At 39.5% G+C, this 21656-nt stretch overlaps 2 protein-coding genes across 2 annotated transcripts in view; both read right to left on the bottom strand.

Annotated features, from left to right (window-relative positions):
• The window catches only part of LOC117525103 (serine/threonine-protein kinase Nek5-like), a 138617-nt gene that overhangs the window by 55597 nt on the left and 61364 nt on the right, over positions 1-21656 (bottom strand). The window lies entirely within an intron of this gene.
• itm2bb (integral membrane protein 2Bb) overlaps positions 1-21656 on the bottom strand; it is a 65690-nt gene that overhangs the window by 8074 nt on the left and 35960 nt on the right. The window contains 3 exon segments of the mRNA XM_034186956.1: positions 47-196; positions 1421-1489; positions 3126-3308. Coding sequence (XP_034042847.1) covers positions 47-196; positions 1421-1489; positions 3126-3308 — 402 coding nt within the window.

Genomic DNA, 21656 nt, shown 5'->3' on the forward strand with positions numbered 1-21656 from the left:
CGGATCGTTTCAGGACATGGGTTTGTTCAGTTGACAGTTGTCTCACCCGCTGGAAGTCATGGACGATGTCTGCTGGGTCACCAGTATCAAAGTCAGGCACAGGGACGCTGATGAGCTCCACCTGCTCTTTCTCCAGAACCCTGATGTTCTCATCCAGCTGCCGCAGACGGAACTTGTTTGGCAGCTCCACTGCCACCTAAAATCACACACAGACAAAGATCAGTTTTCCTGTGTTCATAATATGGTCATTTTTAAACTTACTTCTACGCCATGACAACTGGAATGAGAAGAGAACTCAGAGGACATAAGGCTGAATAAAGATCCCCTGTATAAATATTCCAAGTCAGAGCCCACATTTGTAGATCATTAAGACCAAACAGATTTGACTGATGAGAAGGAATAACGCAAAAAAGGAGGAGCCGGTGTGGTAGTTCTCTAAGCCTCTGCATTTTGGGTCAAAATACATAGAACACTACCATCTGCTGTAGGGGAGTGTGACTAGTGTCCAATTGTCACAGGGTCGCTATTCGTTGCACTGAATCACACTTGACAAACAATCTTCAGTTTTGCAAATGCTTTTTTTTTTTTTTAAACAAATAAAAAAATTGACATATTTACAAATACGCATTTATTTGTAAAAACCAACACACGTTACTGTAACTAATGTGTGTTGGTTTTTACAAATAAATAAGCCAACCAACTAGTGATGAGGAGGCTCATTTTCCCCATAATGCCTTTTGGCATCTGTAAGTTTTAATGCTCAAACCTTCAGAATTAGCACATTATTTTAAAACTAAAAGATATTTGTGATCTTTTCACTTTGTAAAAATGACAGAGTTGATGTTAATATCAATAAACTGTCCGGAATTAGTTTTGTTTATAACTCTAAACCATAAGTGAAAACTGTCTCACGTTTAATGTGTTCTGCCACACATCTGGGGCAGTGTATGTTCAATATAAATGACTCTTCCTTACAGCAGTGGGCAGGGCACACAAAGACAGAAGCGCTGACTCGTTGGTAATCACCTTTGATTCTACTTAGACGTGTCAGCGGTGCTTAAACTCAAAACTGGCTTGTCATTAGCTGACAGTGTACTGGAGTCAATACTGCAAGTTAGCAGTTAGCTGTAGCTTCCGCTAAATTGTTTACTGGTTTATCAGTTTAGCGTCATAAAACCTAACTTTTCAGTTAATGGATTAGGAGTCAACGAAGCTAACTTTTTGGTTAGCTGTGCCCACCACTGGGTATACTATGATTTGAACGGTACAACAAATGTCCCAACTGATATTATTATCCTTCTAACAGGTATATTGGATGGTTTAGTGATTTTTTTAAATTTTAAAATAATTTGAAAGACCACAGTTAATAAAGAGATGTCACCATAACCTACAGCCCTGATGGTGCAGCGGTGAATCATACCTCGTCCTCTTCAGGAATCATGTAGTCCTCCTCACGGTAGTTCACGCCGCAGAAATACACTTGGTCCTTCTGCAGGAGAAGAGAATTGGCGGAGAGGGAAAATCCAGATCAGACAGAAATCTACCAATTTTTCAGGAAAATGATAAGGTTCAGTTTTTTCTGCAACAGCATTCACAATCGGTTGTTACTTATGAGCCCGTTTGAACAATGGTAAGAAATTTCCTGTTGTACCAGATGAAAGGCTACATTATTTTCATAACAATGTTGACGTCAATTGCAGAATAAGATTCTATTTTGAACTAGCACAGTTAGCATTTAATTGAACCACTTCTTTGGTTAACTACTAATTCTAGCCCCAAGTAAAGGTCTTCACAGGCTCCCCTCAGGTCCAGTGAACCGAGACCTGGGCCTAGTTCCAGATATCATTCAGTCCAGTTGAGACCGATGTGGATCGCGTTCTGTTGCTGCGAGACTCCGATATGCTAATGTTTAACTGACTGGAGATCCGAGCGCACACAAAGTGATCATGTGTGCAACAGAGAGGAGGAGCACAGAGTGGAACTGGAAGTAAAAAGATCTAAGGCTGAAAAATTGCAGTGAGGAGGAGAGGATCTGGACGACAGCACGAGTCCTGAACAACACAAAAAATGAGCCACATGAATTCTGCACAGACTTAATCAAATTTTTCAAATGTTATAGAGCAAATTGTGGCATATGAAGAAGATGCTAATATTTCTACTCTATGTTTCCCTCCATCCCTTTGCCACACATGTGCCTATTACAGAATATTCAAGCCAAGCAGATAATATATGAATTCTCGATATCATTAAGGATCTATAAGTTCTTTTTATCTTTATATACATCCCACCATTACTTGTGTGCTCTTCTGAGACGAGGGACAGGTTAAAAATAAGAGTCTGCGCTCAGGCTGTAGGTCAGTGTGCAAATTGTGTGTAAATATTTTTTCATATGGGGTCATTTGTTCTGTAATCATTCCTGAAGTTAATCAAACAATGGAATCAATTAAAATGTGTGTTTTCCATCATTCTGGTTCTGTTCTGGTATACTACACTTTAAAACAGGACCATTTAGCTTACAATCGGATCCATTTGGACCAGGTCTCTCTTATTATTCTATTTTTTTTTAAAGAAATTAATACCTGGTATTGAGCAAGAGTTCTATGGGTCCGTTTCGCTTTTTGTTTCAAACATGTGTATCTTAGAAAACATCCCGTATGATTTCGAGAGGCAGAAAGTTTAACCATATTTTGGTGAAAGGCTGAGAATTTTTACAAGTCAAACGTTTTCAAAAAAAGGTGACTGAAAACAAGCTCAGAAACAAAACCCTTTAACTGTCTTTAAAGCAGTGATCTCGAACTCTTAATTACCAAAGGGCCACCAGCCAGATTCTGTCTCCTCACTCAAAATAATTCATGGAGTCATTGATTTCCTGAGCTGATTAAACATACTGAGGCCAGTATGGCGATTCTACAACATGGTCTGAGATAAGAGCACAGCTCTTTTTCAGTTATTCCAGATAACACATGCAACCAACTACAGGACTGCAGACCTGATCCAGTTTGAAACCCTCACTGTAAATTCATTCCTATTTATTTGTGTCCCCTCCCTTCTAGCGTGAGTCCACTTGCCCAAAAGCTATACCTGTGTGTATCTAGACCCTGGGAAGTGGTTGTCAATCATCTTACCTCTATGTTCTCGGAGGTACTGTCCCACCCTTGATGAAACTGCCTGCTCACCTCCATGGCGTAGTAGCGGAAAAGGTAGGCTCCTCCAATCATCACCCCGGACAGCATGAGTGCCAGACCCAGGACCATACACAAGCACCAGGCCCTGGACCTGTGCTGCACCGGCACAACTGCCTCCACATCCTGCAGCAGAGGAAAACACAGGTGATGTTTGAAGTCATAAACCAGCCTGCTGGGTGGTGTCATGATGGCTGCTCAGGAGAGTGTGCCGGCTCACAGTCTCCTCCAGGACTCAACGCTGTTCCTGTACACAAACGTGTAAACAGGTCATCACTGAGCTGCTGCTGCTTTCAGGATGATGAGTATTTTTTTTTTATAAATAGTGTGTGGCTTTTTGTTGTCTAGTTCAGTTGATTCTTAATGTGACAACACCTCTAGAGTGTTGTGGTGGTGTAATGTGGTGCAGCATGTCGACACAGCCAAACCTGCTGCATGTTCACACAGAAAATTAATTAAAATATAAAACACACGCTACATACAGCATGAGGAACATACTGTGCATCTGAAAATATGCAGAGGCTCATCCCATTCCAAGGAAAATGATTTATTTATTTATTTTAAATATAATAATAATAATAATGCTTCCACACCTTGTTTGGAGTTCACCCTTAGGAATTTGAAGAATTTACAGCCTGGATTAGGTCAGGGCCCAGATCTGAAGTCAGATGACTGCACAGTGGCTTCCAGAACAGAACTCCTCAACAGGGTTCAGAACAGCCCTGATTCCTCTTAGAGCTGAAAGCCCACTTGGACATTTGGAAGTCTTAAGGATGAGAAGCTTCCCTCTGGGTGGTCTTCCAGAAAGCCCAGACTGTCTTCTGGAAATTGTTCTAATCTCCCACAGGTTCTCTAAAGCTGAAGTTCAGGTTTAGTGATCACGACGTTTGAGTTTTTCGGTTTGGCAGACAGGCAGCGCTACTTTTTTTTTTTTTTTTTTTTTAATTCTGGCATGAAATTAAGAAAATGATCAAGTAATGAAACAAATTCTGAACTTGAATAAGGCTGTCTGGGTCATTAGAGTCAATGATCAGTAGGGGTCGATATCATTAAGTTTAACAGTACTCGTACTCCTAGAAGTACTGCTCATCAGTCTGTACTTTATTATCTTGATCAGTACTTTTATTTTGACAAAGAGGCTGACACAGAGTTCACCATAGAAAGATTACAGAGTTTCACTCTGTTCTGATGAGAACAGTTTATATAAGGAGGTGCAGTGATGTAATATTTATTATAACCAAATACTTTACAGAAAGAAAGCTCAGTAAAAAAGAGTGAACAAACAGGCCATACTCACAGTCATCGCGCCTCAGAAATAAATACAGAACCTTCTTCTTTGTTCTCAGCTCCAAAAGAATGGATGCACATCTATATTCACTTAGCTTTAAAAAATTTTCTGTTGTGCTCATATATATACATTTATATAACGGCTGAGTGGATTCTTGTCATTTGATTGGTGCTTTGTATGTCACATGACATGGATTAATTCAACCCATTTGTGTTGCATTGCATTCAGAGTGCGGCTTGGTTCCATTTAGAGTGCAAATTTGGTTCCATACGTTTGGAACCATTGCACTCTCACGTGCATGCGCACACACACACACACGCGCACACATGCATGTGCACACACACACGAGTGCACATGTCCTCGTGCACGCGCACACGAGTATGTGCGTGCCCACACATACTCGTGCACCCACACATGTGCGCGCACGCACACACAAAGCCAATCCACTGTGCTGCCTGGAGGGTGTTAGCAGGAAGAAAGAACAAAAGCTGGACTCATTTCTGATGTGATTTTTTTTCCCGCTGCACTGAGGACGTATACAGTCTTATTTTTGTTGTTCACACAACCAGGTTGCGTGTGTGGACTCATTTCTGATGTGACATTTTTTTTCGCTTCACTGAGGAGGTACAAAGCTCGACCGAGCCGGTTGCGTGTGCGCGGGACAGCGACATGATGACTTGATTGAGTCTTCATGCCACACACACACACACACACACACACACACACACACACACACACACACACACACACACACACACACACACACACACACACACACACACACACACACACACACACACACACACACACACCACTCTGCTGTAAGCCATCTGGATGCATGAAAAGCTGCTAACATGAAATGCTGATGTGATTTTTGGCTGGACTGAGGAACTACAAAGTTTTTTTTTAATGGAAGTCCAAAGTCAGTGCACAGCATCACTGGACTACACGTTACAGTGGAATGCCAAAATGTAAGTCCCTTTTCTGTTGTTTATAAATGAATAAAATATCAAATGACAAGGATCTATTTTAGCCGTTATATAAAACAAATAATGAATGTTTTTACATTCTTTCAATGGTACGAATATTTCATGAGGTGAAAGCTGGAACAAACCATTCAACGAGGCTTCAACCTCATTGAATGGTTTGGTCCAGCTTTCACCTCATGAAATATTCGTACCACTGAACTCATAAACATTCATTATTTGTGTATATTTTATATATATATATATATATATATATATATATATATATATATATATATATATATACACACACACACACACAAACACCTCTCATGAAAGCACAAAAACATTTCACATTGCACTAATCTGATATTTTTTTATCTGCACACAGTCGCACTGTGTAAATGTCTGAGAGCGAGCAAAAACTCTCTTCTGAATAGGGAATACCAAAACAATTTATTTATTTATTTTCTCAATTTCTCCAGTACCAAAAGCAGGATGCCAACACTGGAGCTTATCAATACTCCAATCTTTAATTAATAATCTCACCCTAGCGCCTGTTTAATACTATGTTTCTGTGCCCAGCGCTACTGATCAGTGAAACCTTAGCAGACCAACCAGCACCTACTGAATTTAGCAAGATCGAGGGAAGAACAAATATTCAGAGCCACATCAATCAGCGGTCGGGAAGCGATGGGCAAAGGTCAGCACTGTTGGTGTGAAAACAAAGGCTTTGCATGGATCAGCATGGTCAACATTGTCCCAGTTTCATAATTCTCACACACTGCTTCAGTCTGTCTGGCTGTTAGCAGTATGACTAAATGTTAGGACCTGGAGACATAATGATGAAATTCCATGAAAAGTCCAAGAATTCTCTTTTTTTTCTCCTAAGAATTTCATAAAACTATTTAAATGGGAAAGATAAAACTATTCATAAACAAAGCTCCAAAACACAATAACTGTTAGGCGTAAGTAGGACTTTAAGGGAGGAGAAAGATCCTTCAAACACTGAATGACAGTGAGTCGTGCTACAGATTAGTTCGTGACGGGGTAAAGACAGTGGCTCTAACCCCATTAAAGATTCACCCACATTTCCCACCAAACACAATAATGGCAGAAATTAAACTGATCATAGCACTGCCATCCAGAAAAATGCAGTCACCAATAAGTAGCCTGGAACAGCCTCAACTTTAACTAAATGTGGAGCTACCAAATCTGGTTTCAAAAGCAGGGTTAAGACTTAATTAAATAAATGTATTTATTTATTGAGAGAAAGATATTTATGTAATGAAAATGCTGAATATGATGTATTGACAGATTACGTGAGTTGGAGATTTTTTGATGAGCAGGAAGGACGACTGCAGGTAAACAGTCAAAATAGTAAAAGAAACAAATCTGTGGAGGATCCAGCTTTTTTCAGAACGAGTCTCGACTCGTTTCCTGCACTCATCTCCTCTTATAGCAGTACCTCCCCTCGGAGGCCTTCTCAGACTTTGACAGTCCCTTTGTGAAGGTTGACATCATGTAAATAAGAATCATGAACCTGGGAACTGTCTAAAACCATGCAAGTACGAGAGTGTAAATATTGTTTTGTTTGGTATTTGGATGCAATTTTTTTCTCTTCTATAAATTTCCCTTCGTGGGATTAAAACAAGTTTCATCTCATCTTTTTGTTTGCAGAAATTATCTCAGAATTTATTAATCATGCTTTAAAAAGCAACTAGAGCAGTACTGTTTCCACCTCAGTGTCAGCTGAATCACAATCAAGTTGACCAACAGGCAAGTGTTGATGTTATAGCCCAATCTACAATAAACTGTGTGTTCAAAAGTATGGAGTTTGTTGTCATTTCAATTGTTGCCAAAAGATGCCCTTAACTTCCAAATTTGATAGAGATCGGATGAAAACTTTTAGAGTGACAGCGAATTGTGTTTCTAATTTGGGGAATTTTACCGTTATGCTGGTGCATGCAAAATATTCAATTCAATTGATACAGCATTACTTGATATTTGATTTTTGTAATTACTTTTTTCAGGTTCAGGAAGGCACAGCAACCAATCTGAACCTTGATAACATATCTATATGAACATAGAACAATATTTAATTTCAGACTTTGTTTTTTCAGATAAACCTGCGGTTTTACAATTTTTCATTTTATAAGCACTTGTAAAGGTAAAGGCCTTGAAATAATAAAATATGTTCAAATAAAGTGGTTATTGTTCATTTACAATATTGAGGAGTTACAGTTGTATTAACAGTATGTTGAATATCACTGAATTTGGATTGTTTGTTTTCCTAAAAATTCGAGTTTTGTGACCACACCTTTTGTTCACCAAAATCCTGTAGTGTCCGTACATAGCCCTGGAGAATCCTCTACCCAAAGGATGTCAGTGGATCAAATGGTATGTAACAGTAGTCTAGCTTAGTCTTTATTCATAACAGAAAAATTGTTATTGGAAATTGGAAACCGTACTGTCCGTACATAGTGTAGTGTCCGTACATAGTATCATGTATTGTGCTAAAATCAGGATAGTAAACAGCAAACCATTGATATTTCAGCAAATAAATTTTAGTAATACACAAATTGTGATATATGTTTGCATGTTTTATGGTAAAAATTAATATTCCTATACCATATTTTTAGTCATTTAGAAATTGAAATGTTGAACATGTTGAAAATTTGCGGCACTGCAAAAATGATTGTTAAATTAAGATCTGTATCATAAATTAATTTTGAAACAATTAATTGCAAGAGATTAAATGGTTATATTGGTATATATGGTTATATTTGGATAATTTATAGGTGTCTTAGTTGTAGTGTCCATACATCAGTATGCACCAAAATCGTTGAAATTAACAAGTATGTGAAACAACCATGATGTGATATATATCTGCCTGAAAAACCGTATATGATATTCCATGTGTCTAATCACCCACAGCATCTACATTACCTACATTATTTATTTATCCTTGCTTTAGTTATCCTTGTTCTGTTAAATATTTGGTTTAACATCATAACTTTCCTGTAAAAAGTACAGTCCATACCAAGAACTATGGTCACATGTATCTCTGACAATACAAACAAAGAACTCTACAATCACAACCTAAAAAACTGATAATATAATCACATACAAGAGAGCTATTACAATAGCATGTAATGTCCATACATAGCCAATTTCAGAATTTAACGTTTAGTTCAATGCGCTGTAATTTTGCAATGAAGACAGTTACTTCAAAAATATTTTCAGGTATTGAGCTCTGGATACCATAGATTGTTTTAGAAGTATTTTCATCTTCATCTGAGGAACTTCATTTTTCACCTTTTGTGCACCACAGTTGGTCAACTTGATTGTGATTCAGCTGTGTATAAATTGCAGATGCACTGCTTCAAACATTCAAACTTCTCAAAAGGTGCTATGAATGATTTTATTTTACACAATGGCCTTCAAATATGGCCATCGGATACTGCCAGACTCTGTGTCCATCCGTCAGTCTGTCTGTGTTCAGCATAAGTCCAGTCCTATTACTGCTAGAGTTTTCACATTCACAGGGAGAATTCTTGGGACACAGACCTTGGACAAGTTTAAAGATGGCTAACATTGACCTACTGTAAGAGGTATTTTAAGAGGTTAACAAGTCATATACTGTTTCATTCTGTTCCAGGAGTGGGGGTGACAGCCAATCAGAGTAGAGCGGCACTGTGATGTCAGTGGCTGGTCTAGCTAGCTGCAAACTCTGTTTCATTTGTGCGTAAATATAACCTCTGTCATATATTATGTAAAAACTAGCAAGAAATAAACACTTCTAAATAAAACAATCAGATTCTGTACAGACGTTCAAGTCCAGACTTAAGACACACTTATTTTCCCTTTCGTATGGCTAGCATACTGGCATAGTATGGTACTATGCTTCATACACTTTTAAATTCATTTCTTAGTAAACAGAGCAGGTCTCGGCCTCAACTTCATTTAAAGTCTGGGTCTGTTAGTGAAGCTAAGGGCTAGTGGCCGGCGATCGCCTTAGTATTTCTTCTGCTTCTCTGTTGTGTTCTGTATTGTAAATGTTTTTGGCAAACTGGCCGAAGCAGAGCATCACCCCTTTGAGTCTACTTGAGGTTTTTTCCTCAGTATCATCAGAGGGAGTTTTTCCTTACCACTGTCACCTGTGTGCTTGCTGTAGGGGTTGGTAAGGTTAGTCTTGAGGAAGCTTTGTCGTGATTTGGCGCTATATAAACTAAATAAATTGAAATTTAATTAAATGGAATTGAAATTCTAAAACTGAAAACACTTGTTTTGGAACCTGATAACACCTCTGGAATCATTTACAAGACATTTCGCGGATGTCAGTGTGCACGCTAACTTCTGCTAACTGAAAGCTAACTTCCACTCTTGTCAAAAGCTCATCTATGTGACACACATGCCCTCTGGCAAATGCTAAGGTAAATATTGTTTATGATTGACTGATTGAAAGAGGGGCTTTATTGAACATGTACAAATTATATGCAAGACAATACGATCTTAATAATTAATGTAAATAACAATAAATGTATAATTAATTCTCTCTCTCTCTGTGTATATATATATATATATATATATATATATATATATATATAAAAAGACAATGCTCATACGGCCAACGGTATTTTAGCACTGTGTTATATTTTCTGCTACTAGATGTCACACTAGCGGCACATTGAGGACATAAACAAAGCTCTCCTCATTGGCCACTCTTTAACTCTCCTGCTTCCACACTGAAGTGAAGGAACGGCAAACGGAAACTGCATTTCCCATCATGTATTTGTGGGTCTCCTACAAATAACGGTGCATTTCGGCCACATGTCATGAAAATGGTTAAAACCATCCGATGTTGCACTCGCACTTAAAGAGAGAATCACACAATCTAAATTCTGTTTGTGTGACATAAACAAGGTTTACCGGTGCAAATTTTCAGACTGGTAGATACAATAACTACCTTTTTAAGCTTTAATCAGCTGGTACGAATATGTTCTCAATATAGCTGTGTTTCCTTAATCTGTATGCTGTTTGTCTCTTTTGCTGTCTGTTCCTCTTTTCTTGCTTCATGGCACATTAGATTCTGAGTCGTTTGAAGAAGTGTGGTCTCAACAGAGACACTGTGCCGGTGAGCTGCCTTGTTTGACAATTACTTGTTTTTCATCTTTCAGTGCTTCACCCCGACTTCCTCTTTTAACCCGTGCATCCCCAGACATGACTTTACTTACTTTCAGTTTTCCGTTTCTGTGTTTCATTTGGTGTTCTGCTCACTTCTCTAAAAGCCTGGACTGACCACAACAACTCTGCACACCGCCACCATCCTGACTAGCGTGGACAAGCGTTTGCTTGTCTTCCCGGCTCCAGAGTTCCACACCATCACTGTGTGCAGTGACTTCCCAGACCATTAACCGTTTCCAGAGCAGCTTGGATCTCCGTGGGGACATAATACATTGAAGTTGAGAGTGTCAAGGCGTGCATGTCATTTATTTATTTATATATATATATATATATATATATATATATATATATATATATATATATTTATTTATTTAGTTGACTACATGTAAATGTTTTTGCCCTGTCAGTCCATAGCAACAGCAGCTTGATTTTCATGACAGATTCGTGCAAACGTTAAGCAACATTTTCAGAATGTCGACAAAAACAATTACAAAATGACAGTGTTTCCACTGAGTGACTGAATGAGACTGTTGGGTTTTGTTCTTGCTAACCCTCATTCTATTAAGACTCTTGAGAGAATTATAAATCCAACAGCACAGCGATGGATGGGTAAGACCTATTTAATATTTCTCTCAATTTTTTTTTAAATAATCTAATATTGTCACAAGGACATCTCTTACAATGTTCAACAAGCTCACTTGCTGCCGCCACACGTACCATGTTGTGTATTTTAGAATGTCATGCGACTCTGTCGGTATGTCATGTGACTATAATAGCAGAAAGTGTTTGCACTACAGTTTTTCCAAATGAGGCTTTTTTGAATCTCGTAAAAAAAAAAAAAAAATCACCTCATACAACTGTAAAAGCTTTTTTTTTTGCGATACAAGGTTTTTGTTTTGTAAATACACGTTTGCATCAAATATACTTTCAATTCGTGACTCCAACGTACGCATTTTGGGGGGAATGGAAACCAGTCTACTGGCGTGCAGCGTTGCTGCACTGCAGGACAGCATTCTGCAAATGTTTCAGTTTTTCATTTTGATGCCCTTTAACGGACATGAATATAGAAATGCGTCGACTTTTTTCCTCTGTCAAACGGGCTGCAGCTTGTTCCTCTTTTTTTTTTTCTGCTGACTCACATCCAGTGGTGGGCACAGCTGACCAAAAAGTTAGCTTTGATAACAGCTAATCAGCGAACTGAAAAGTTATCTTTTATGAAGCTAAACCGATAAACCACCCAAAAAATTATCAGAAGCTACAGCAAACCGATAACTTTCAGTATCGTCTACAGTACACTTGCAACTACTAACAAGCAGATTTTGAGTTTTAACAACACGATCGCTTCTGGTAGCATCAAAGGCGACCACAAACCCAAACAATGAGTCAGCACTTCTGTCTTTGTGCGCCCTGCCCACTGCTGGAAGCTCCTGTCTACGACATATCTTGCAGCAGTGAAGCAGTTGAGACTGCTATACACACACACACAAAAAACAAGTCATTATTCCTTAACAGAATACAGCAGTGCCACCGTGAGGCAGAGGTCTTAGAAAATATAGCAGTTTTGACTTATGGTTTTGATTTATAAATTAAATTAATCCGGATAGAATAACTCCATTAATGTCAATTCTGTCATTTGTACAAAGTTAAAATATAACGCATATCTTTTAATTTTAAATAATGCACTAATTCTGAAGTTTTGTAACACTAAACACAGACAGATGCCAAAGGGATTATGGGTAAATAAGCCTCCGCTAACACTGATTGGTTGACTCATTCTATGTAAAAACCAACACGTTAATGTGAGGCGTGTGTGTTGGTGTTTACATATAATTGTGCTTTTGTAAAATATGCCTTTTATATATATATATATATATATATATATATATATATATATATATATATATATATATATATATATACACACACACTCAACAAAAATATAAACGCAACACTTTTGGATTTGCTCCCATTTTGTATGAGATGAACTCAAAGATTTAAAACTTTTTCCACATACACAATATCACCATTTCCCTCAAATATTGTTCACAAACCAGTCTAAATCTGTGATAGTGAGCACTGCTCCTTTGCTGAGATAATCCATCCCACCTCACAGGTGTGCCATATCAAGATGCTGATTAGACACCATGATTAGTGCACAGGTGTGCCTTAGACTGTCCACAATAAAAGGCCACTCTGAAAGGTGCAGTTTTGTTTTATTGGGGGGGGATACCAGTCAGTATCTGGTGTGACCACCATTTGCCTCATGCAGTGCAACACATCTCCTTCGCATAGAGTTGATCAGGTTGTCAATTGCGGCCTGTGGAATGTTGGTCCACTCCTCTTCAATTGCTGTGCGAAGTTGCTGGATATTGGCAGGAACTGGTACACACTGTCGTATACGCCGGTCCAGAGCATCCCAAACATGCTCAATGGGTGACATGTCCGGTGAGTATGCCGGCCATGCAAGAACTGGGACATTTTCAGCTTCCAAGAATTGTGTACAGATCCTTGCAACATGGGGCCGTGCATTATCCTGCTGCAACATGAGGTGATGTTCTTGGATGTATGGCACAACAATGGGCCTCAGGATCTCGTCACGGTATCTCTGTGCATTCAAAATGCCATCAATAAAATGCACCTGAGTTCTTCGTCCATAACAGATGCCTGCCCATACCATAACCCCACCGCCACCATGGGCCCCTCGATCCACAACATTGACATCAGAAAACCGCTCACCCACACGACGCCACACACACTGTCTGCCATCTGCCCTGGACAGTGTGAACCGGGATTCATCCGTGAAGAGAACACCTCTCCAACATGCCAAATGCCAGCGAATGTGAGCATTTGCCCACCCAAGTCGGTTACGACGACGAACTGGAGTCAGGTCGAGACCCTGATGAGGACGACGAGCATGCAGATGAGCTTCCCTGAGACGGTTTCTGACAGTTTGTGCAGAAATTCTTTGGTTATGCAAACCGATTGTTTCAGCAGCTGTCCGAGTGGCTGGTCTCAGACGATCTTGGAGGTGAACATGCTGGATGTGGAGGTCCTGGGCTGGTGTGGTTACACGTGGTCTGCAGTTGTGAGGCTGGTTGGATGTACTGCCAAATTCTCTGAAACGCCTTTGGAGACGGCTTATGGTAGAGAAATGAACATTCAATACACGAGCAACAGCTCTGGTTGACATTCCTGCTGTCAGCATGCCAACTGCACACTCCCTCAAATCTTGCGACATCTGTGGCATTGTGCTGTGTGATAAAACTGCACCTTTCAGAGTGGCCTTTTATTGTGGGCAGTCTAAGGCACACCTGTGCACTAATCATGGTGTCTAATCAGCATCTTGATATGGCACACCTGCGAGGTGGGATGGATTATCTCAGCAAAGGAGAAGTGCTCACTATCATAGATTTAGACTGGTTTGTGAACAATATTTGAGGGAAATGGTGATATTGTGTATGTGGAAAAAGTTTTAGATCTTTGAGTTCATCTCATACAAAATGGGAGCAAAACCAAAAGTGTTGCGTTTATATTTTTGTTGAGTGTATATATATATATATATATATATATATTATATATATATATATATATATAAAAGAAAGCCATTTGCAAAAGCCAAAAAGTCAAGTTGTGATTTGCTAACCATCTAATATAACCGGGGTCAAAATAAATAGAACACTGCCATCTACTGGTGTCCAGACGCTCATACTGCCATGAACACGATTGGCCAGTATATGGCAGTAGAGACCGTGAAAACTTGCAAAACAAATATTCCAATTAATCCATGTCTGCTACGTTTAAGGTGCGTGGAATTCAATAAATGCAAACTGAATTTCAGACATCTTATATATATATATATATTACTCTGGAACAAAGATGACAGACAGTGTTTAACATAAGCAGGACTCTAAAGAGCAAACAGAACAAACACTGTTGTTAGCTAGATGGCATTCAGTGCTCTTGATTGCGGTGGTGCAGGAGTAGAAAAGTGAACCACAGGTCAAATTTCTGTTGGGGGTCATTACTGTAACTCCGGCCACGAGCGCATATGTAATAACATTTTTTGTTAGACTAATGCTGCGTTTACACATAACAATGGCAAGTCATGAATGCCACAAAGTATACATTCTTAGCTGCTGATCATGAATGTGATGATTTGGGACAGAGGCATCAGGTGTCCTCAGGAACTGCTGCAACCTGTTACCACGCGTTACGATTAATGGCACGTGTTGCTGGAGAATTATCAGGAACCATTACACACAGTCAAGAATAATGTTCTGCGTTGTTGTGCGCCATTGTGTGTAACAGCTAGGGCTGAAACGATTAGTCGAGTAACTTGAATAATTCGATTACAAAAAATTACAATTACAATAAAACTTATGATTACAATAAAACTTAAAAATGGCTAAATTTTTACAAGTTGGAGAAAACAAAACAGAAAGCCACATCCCATCGCCATTTCAGCAAAATGCCAACACTTTGGTGACATTGTGCCATTGCTTAGGGAGAGCCCTGGGCTATTGATGTTGTTTAAAAATGCAGAAGTACTTTTTATCCGATTACTCGATTAATCGCCAGAATAATTGATAGAATACTCAATTACTAAAATAATCGATAGCTGCAGCCCTAGTAACAGCGCATCGTTCCATTCTGTCACGTTGTGAATGAGGCTAATTGTGTCCACACACACCCCATATTCATCCTACAGTCTGTTGCTGAACAATTCAGATCGCTCCAGTTTGCTCCTCAAAATCCACAGCAGAAGAACTTTGTGCATGCTTAGTTGGGCTCTGTGCCATGGAGTGGCGCAGAAAGGAGGAGGAGACTGAGAGAACCAGATGTGTAGCTCCATGCGGCTCTCATCTTGCTCGTTTTCCCAAACATCAGGCACATGCAGCAGTAGGAACACCTGCAGGAGTGTACTGAGGAGCATCGGAACAAGACGTTTAGCCGACTTGGCATCACTGTCCTTCTTCAGCATGTTGCAGCAGTGAAACTGCTGCGGTGCAGCAGGGTTTAATTATGCGCGCATGAGAGAAGAACGCTGTCATACTCTATTAAGGATCACCACTAATCAAGACGGATCAACACGCTCATTGACGGTGGTGCGTGACATTCGTGGAAGATTTTTTGACAGCCAAAAACATGCTCTGCAGAAATCACAAATATCACACACCAATACACACTATTAAGAAACCTAGTCAGATGTGCTAAGTCACGTTAAGAATGCCAGGAATGTGCCACGACTTATTCAAATTTGACATTTGTAACACATCTTGCCTATGTATAAACGCAGTTACAGCATTCATATTACAAAAAGGCCAAAGGATCCAACAGCTGGACTAAGTGTAGATGTGACAGGGGTCACAGTTTCAAAATCCAAAACTGCCTATTCCGACCTAGTCCAAACTACGCAGTTGAACAGTCAGTCTTCAACAAACGTGTGAACTGTGTCTGCAAAAAGCCACTTTCAACAGGCAAACTCATTTTAAACTGTAGTTCCCCAAAATGTTGCTGTGTTGTACAGTCTCAGAAATTACACAGCTTCACGTAAAAGAGAAGGGGCTTCTTAAAAGAACAGAAATTTCAGATGCAGCTTTGCCAGAAGGCACAAGACAGACTTTAGTCCAGATTTGAGCAGTTTTCTTGGATGAAAATCTACATGTTCCACTTCACTATGAAGCTGATGATGTAACAGACAAAAGTTGCATGATGCACAATTTTGCCAATCACAGTCACAGAAGCCTTCAAAGCAGTGGTGGGCACAGTTCTGCTAATCCGCTAACCACTAATTATCAAAGCTAATGTTTTCATTATCGGATTAGCTTTTCAGAGAACTATGAAAACCATCATCGGACCAATCATCTTCCGATACGTTTTGGCCCGATAATTTTTAGATCGCTAACATGTTTTTGCAGGTGAAGCTTTAACAGTTAAAAACCTTTGTTAAGTCCAATATCAAAGATTTTAGCGCATACCTGTTAAATGTTTTGTAGCAGATAAACAGCCCCATTCTCTATAAACAGAGGCGAGCTGGTTTCAGGAGAAACAGCTCTATCCTCTGCAGTCAGAGGAGAACTGGTCACAAGATAACTGTTCTTAACACCATACTAACTTCCCGGCAATATCACCCAAGTCATCCAGAGGCATACAGTTTTAACTTATGGTTAAAATTTAACCAAACTAATTTCGGACATGTTATTTAAATTACCGTCACTTCTGAAGTTTTAGAAAGTGAAAATATCAGATATATGTTTTAGTTTTAAAGTACTGCACTAATTTGGAAGGTTTTAGTATGGACATGCCTCGGCAGTGCTAGTGCATTATGGGTAAAAGTACACAACAGGAGAAATGCATTTGAGACGCTCTGATCAGGCTCCACACGGACAACAGCATTAAACTCTTTGTATATTGTGCCTACAACTCTCGTGAATATATTCTCTGGGTTTACAGACATTGTTGTTGTGTTTGTTTTATGTAAAAATGCCAGAAGAAGCTCAGGTTGCTTCTCCATTATTTTCAACTGGAATCACTATGAGCTGCAATCGCTTCCTGTTTGCTCTATAATATCCTGGTTATTGTCCTTTACAACACTGTTTGTCATCTTTGTTGCAGAGTAATATATAAAAGATGTCTGAAATTCAGTTTGCATTTATTAAATTCCATGCGGATTAAACGTAGCAAGCACGGATTATTTGGAAAATTTGTTTTGGCAAGTTTTCACGGTTTCTACTGCCATCTACTGGCCAGTAGTATTCATGGCAGTATTCGCCCTAAGTATTATCCCATAATCCTTTGCGTGCCTGAGAGTTGTTGCAGCGTCTTGCTGCAGCTAAAGAAATAAAAATGTACATTTTGGTTGTACAATGTTCATTTACAATTGTCGTCGTGGATTCTGTTGTTTAAACCGCAGAAACTCTCTGGCGTGCAAAAAAAAAACAACAAAACAAAACAAAAAACTTGTACGCAAAGGATTATGGGTAAGGGTCTGACCATCTGGGTGCCAGTAGATGGCAGTGTTGTATGCATTTTGACCCCGATTATATCAGACAGTTGTCTAATCACAACTTGACTTTTGGCTTTTCCAAATGGATTTTTATTTTATTTATTTTTTTACATATGAATAAATGGCATATTTTACAAAAGCACATTTATATGTAAATACCAACACACACGTCACATCACATTAATGTGTTGGTTTTTACATAGAATGAATGAGTCAACCAATTAGTGTTAGCAGAGGCTCATTTACCCATAATCCCTTTGGCATCTGTCTGTTTGTTACAAAACTTCAGAATTAGTGCATTACTTAAAATTAAAAGATATGTGTTATATTTTAACTTTGTACAAATGACAGAACTGACATTAATGGAGTTATTCTATCTGAATTAATTTGATTTTAAATCAAAACCATAAGTCAAAACTGCTTTATTTTCCAAGACCTCTGCCTCACTGTGGCGCTGCTGTATTCTGTTAAGGAATAATGGCTTGTTTTGTGTGTGTGTGTAGAGTTGATCTTACCTCCTCTCAACTGCTTCACTGCTGCAAGATATGTAGTAAACAGGAGCTTCAAGCAGTGGGCAGGATGCACAAAAACAGAAGTGCTGACTCACTGTTTGGGTCTGTGGTTGCCTTTGATGCTACTAAGAAGCAATCGTGGTGTTAAAACTCAAAAGCAGCTTGTTAGTAGTTGCAAGTGTCCAATACTGAAAGTTATCGGTTAGCTGTAGCTTCCGATAAATTTTTGGCTGGTTTATCAGTTCAGCTGTATAAAAGATAACTTTTCAGTTAGCTGATTAGCTGTTATCGAAGCTAACTTGTTGGTTAGCTGTGCCCACCACTGCTTCAGAGTTGTCACATACTGGCTTCCCTCTTGCACAATCAGTCAGTTTTTGAGAATTGCTGACATCAGACAAGGGAAATGGAAATGAACTGATGAACCTAAATGGTTCATCACAGCTGGTCTGCACTAATACAACCACATCTTGATTGCTTCATTTCAACTACACTGTAGTGGTGTACAGAGGGAAAAATTACTGTGCAAACACTTGTGTACCTGACTGTAAGAGAATAATTTCCACGCTCAAACTCAGATGAATCACAGTTCAATGATTTACCCGTTTCCCAACACTGATGTAAAGAATGAGTAAAAGCTCACACACACACACATGACCCGACAGGCCTGCAGGTGAACCTTTCATAACCAATGCAACTATACTCAACAAAAATATAAACGCAACACTTTTGGTTTTGCTCCCATTTTGTATGAGATGAACTCAAAGATCTAAAACTTTTTCCACATACACAATATCACCATTTCTCTCAAATATTGTTCACAAACCAGTCTAAATCTGTGATAGTGAGCACATCTCCTTTGCTGAGATAATCCATCCCACCTCACAGGTGTGCCATACCAAGATGCTGATTAGACACCATGATTAGTGCACAGGTGTGCCTTAGACTGTCCACAATAAAAGGCCACTCTGAAAGGTGCAGTTTTATCACACAGCACAATGCCACAGATGTCGCAAGATTTGAGGGAGCGTGCAATTGGCATGCTGACAGCAGGAATGTCAACCAGAGCTGTTGCTCGTGTATTGAATGTTCATTTCTCTACCATAAGCCGTCTCCAAAGGCGTTTCAGAGAATTTGGCAGTACATCCAACCAGCCTCACAACCGCAGACCACGTGTAACCACACCAGCCCAGGATCTCCACATCCAGCATATTCACCTCCAAGATCGTCTGAGACCAGCCACTCGGACAGCTGCTGAAACAATTGGTTTGCATAACCAAAGAATTTCTGCACAAACTGTCAGAAACCGTCTCAGGGAAGCTCATCTGCATGCTCGTCGTCCTCATGGGGGTCTCGACCTGACTCCAGTTCGTTGTCGTAACCGACCTGTGTGGGCAAATGCTCACATTCGCTGGCGTTTGGCACGTTGGAGAGGTGTTCTCTTCAACTCTATGCGAAGGAGATGTGTTGCACTGCATGAGGCAAATGGTGGTCACACCAGATACTGACTGGTATCCCCCCCCAATAAAACAAAACTGCACCTTTCAGAGTGGCCTTTTATTGTGGGCAGTCTAAGGCACACCTGTGCACTAATCATGGTGTCTAATCAGCATCTTGATATGGCACACCTGTGAGGTGGGATGGATTATCTCAGCAAAGGAGAAGTGCTCACTATCACAGATTTAGACTGGTTTGTGAACAATATTTGAGGGAAATGGTGATATTGTGTATGTGGAAAAAGTTTTAGATCTTTGAGTTCATCTCATACAAAATGGGAGCAAAACCAAAAGTGTTGCATTTATATTTTTGTTGAGTGTATTTCAGTACACACCCTGATTACCACACACGCACATCAACACGGCTGACAAACACACCAACGTCATTCGAAAATATGTGGCACAAAGAAACAGACAAATGTTGAGTCACTGCCAGAAACATACGCACTCAAATGGAGCATTAAGACTTCACTGTTGTTTCAGTGATTTACTCATTAATACTGAGCTCATTTATATTTAGAAAGATATAATATTTAGCCAATATAATGTCTCACCATAAAAATAACCAGAGTGCCAAGTGATATTTCCCAAGTGCATTTACTTCTGATATTCAGCAGCACGGTGGATTAGTGGTTACCTCACAGCAAGAAGGTCATGGGGTCGATTCCCACTTGTAGCCTTTTCTGTGTGGAGTTTGCATGTTCTCCCTGTGTTTGTGTGGGTTTCCTTCAGGTGCTCAGGTTTCCTTTCACATTTAAATACATGCAGGTTAGGTGGATTGGACCTAGGGCTGCAGCTATTGATTATTTTAGTAATCGAGTATCCTATTCTGTTGTAAATGTAATTAATCGAGTAATCAGATAAAAAGTACTTTTGCGTTTTTAAACAACATCAATAGTCCAGGGCTCTCCTGAAGCAATGGCACAATGTCGCTGCGCCAAAGTCTTGACATTTTGCTGAAATGGCAATTGCCTCAAACATTTTTTGTAATCAAATTATTCGAGTTACACGACTAATCGTTTCAGCCCTAATTGGAACCTTCAGAATTGTCCAGGTCTCCCTTGCAAAAGAGGTTTCAATCTCAGTGGGACTAACCTGGTTAAATAAAATAAAATAAAATAAATCTGATCCTCAAACCAGAAAAGGAGGGGAAAAAATAGCAAATGTTTGATAAGTGCACTTAAATGGCCACTCAGTCAAGGGGAAATAAATAAATAAATAAATAAACTTTTTGTTGCCAAACACACTGATTTATTACCACAAGTAATCAGAGAGTGTAATTCTCACTGGACTGGTACTTATGTCTGGATTCCTATAGCCTGAAGTGGATCAAACTCCAGCACTCCCCCATTGCAGGTTAGTTCTCAGCCAAGGCCAGTACTAATGACTAGACTGAGACAACCCACATGGAGTGTGTTGTGCAAGGACACTGACAGGTAACGTCAGATACCTGGAACTGAACCCAACCTTCAGGACAGTAGTTCTACCCTCACCTGAGCCACCTGCTCTGCGTCATCATTATTGCATCATTTTATTTATTTATTTATTTTTTAAAGTAATGAGTCTTTCTTTCTCTGGAGAGTCGGTGCAGAAATATGCACCAATGTTGCTCAAAGACGCTTTCACATTCAGCTTCAAAATGGGGATGGAACCCAACAAACCCTTTAGTTATTGGACCACCCTGCTCAACAGTCATGACTGTGACAGAATTCCTAATCCTATCTGTAAATTTAAGATGTGAATTTGGGGAGTTTGTAGCCTGGATGTTAGAGAGATGAGCTCATGACAAGAGGATTTTTTTTTAGTTCCCCAATCATCTCATTTTCTCACAGCTTCTGTTTATGTTGCTGCTTTTGCAGATGACTCCCATCTATTTCCATGTGAAGTGCTGGAACTTTTAGTTTTGTTTAAAAACAGTTTTATGTGGGTGCTGCACCCACATTATCCTTGGTTTGAGCAGTTGTGGTGTACAGCCTGATGGATTTTCCTCTGCAACAGGAAAACTTGTGCAAACCAAGGTTAT

This window comes from Thalassophryne amazonica, chromosome 14, assembly GCF_902500255.1.
Source record: "Thalassophryne amazonica chromosome 14, fThaAma1.1, whole genome shotgun sequence".
NCBI lineage: Eukaryota > Metazoa > Chordata > Actinopteri > Batrachoidiformes > Batrachoididae > Thalassophryne > Thalassophryne amazonica.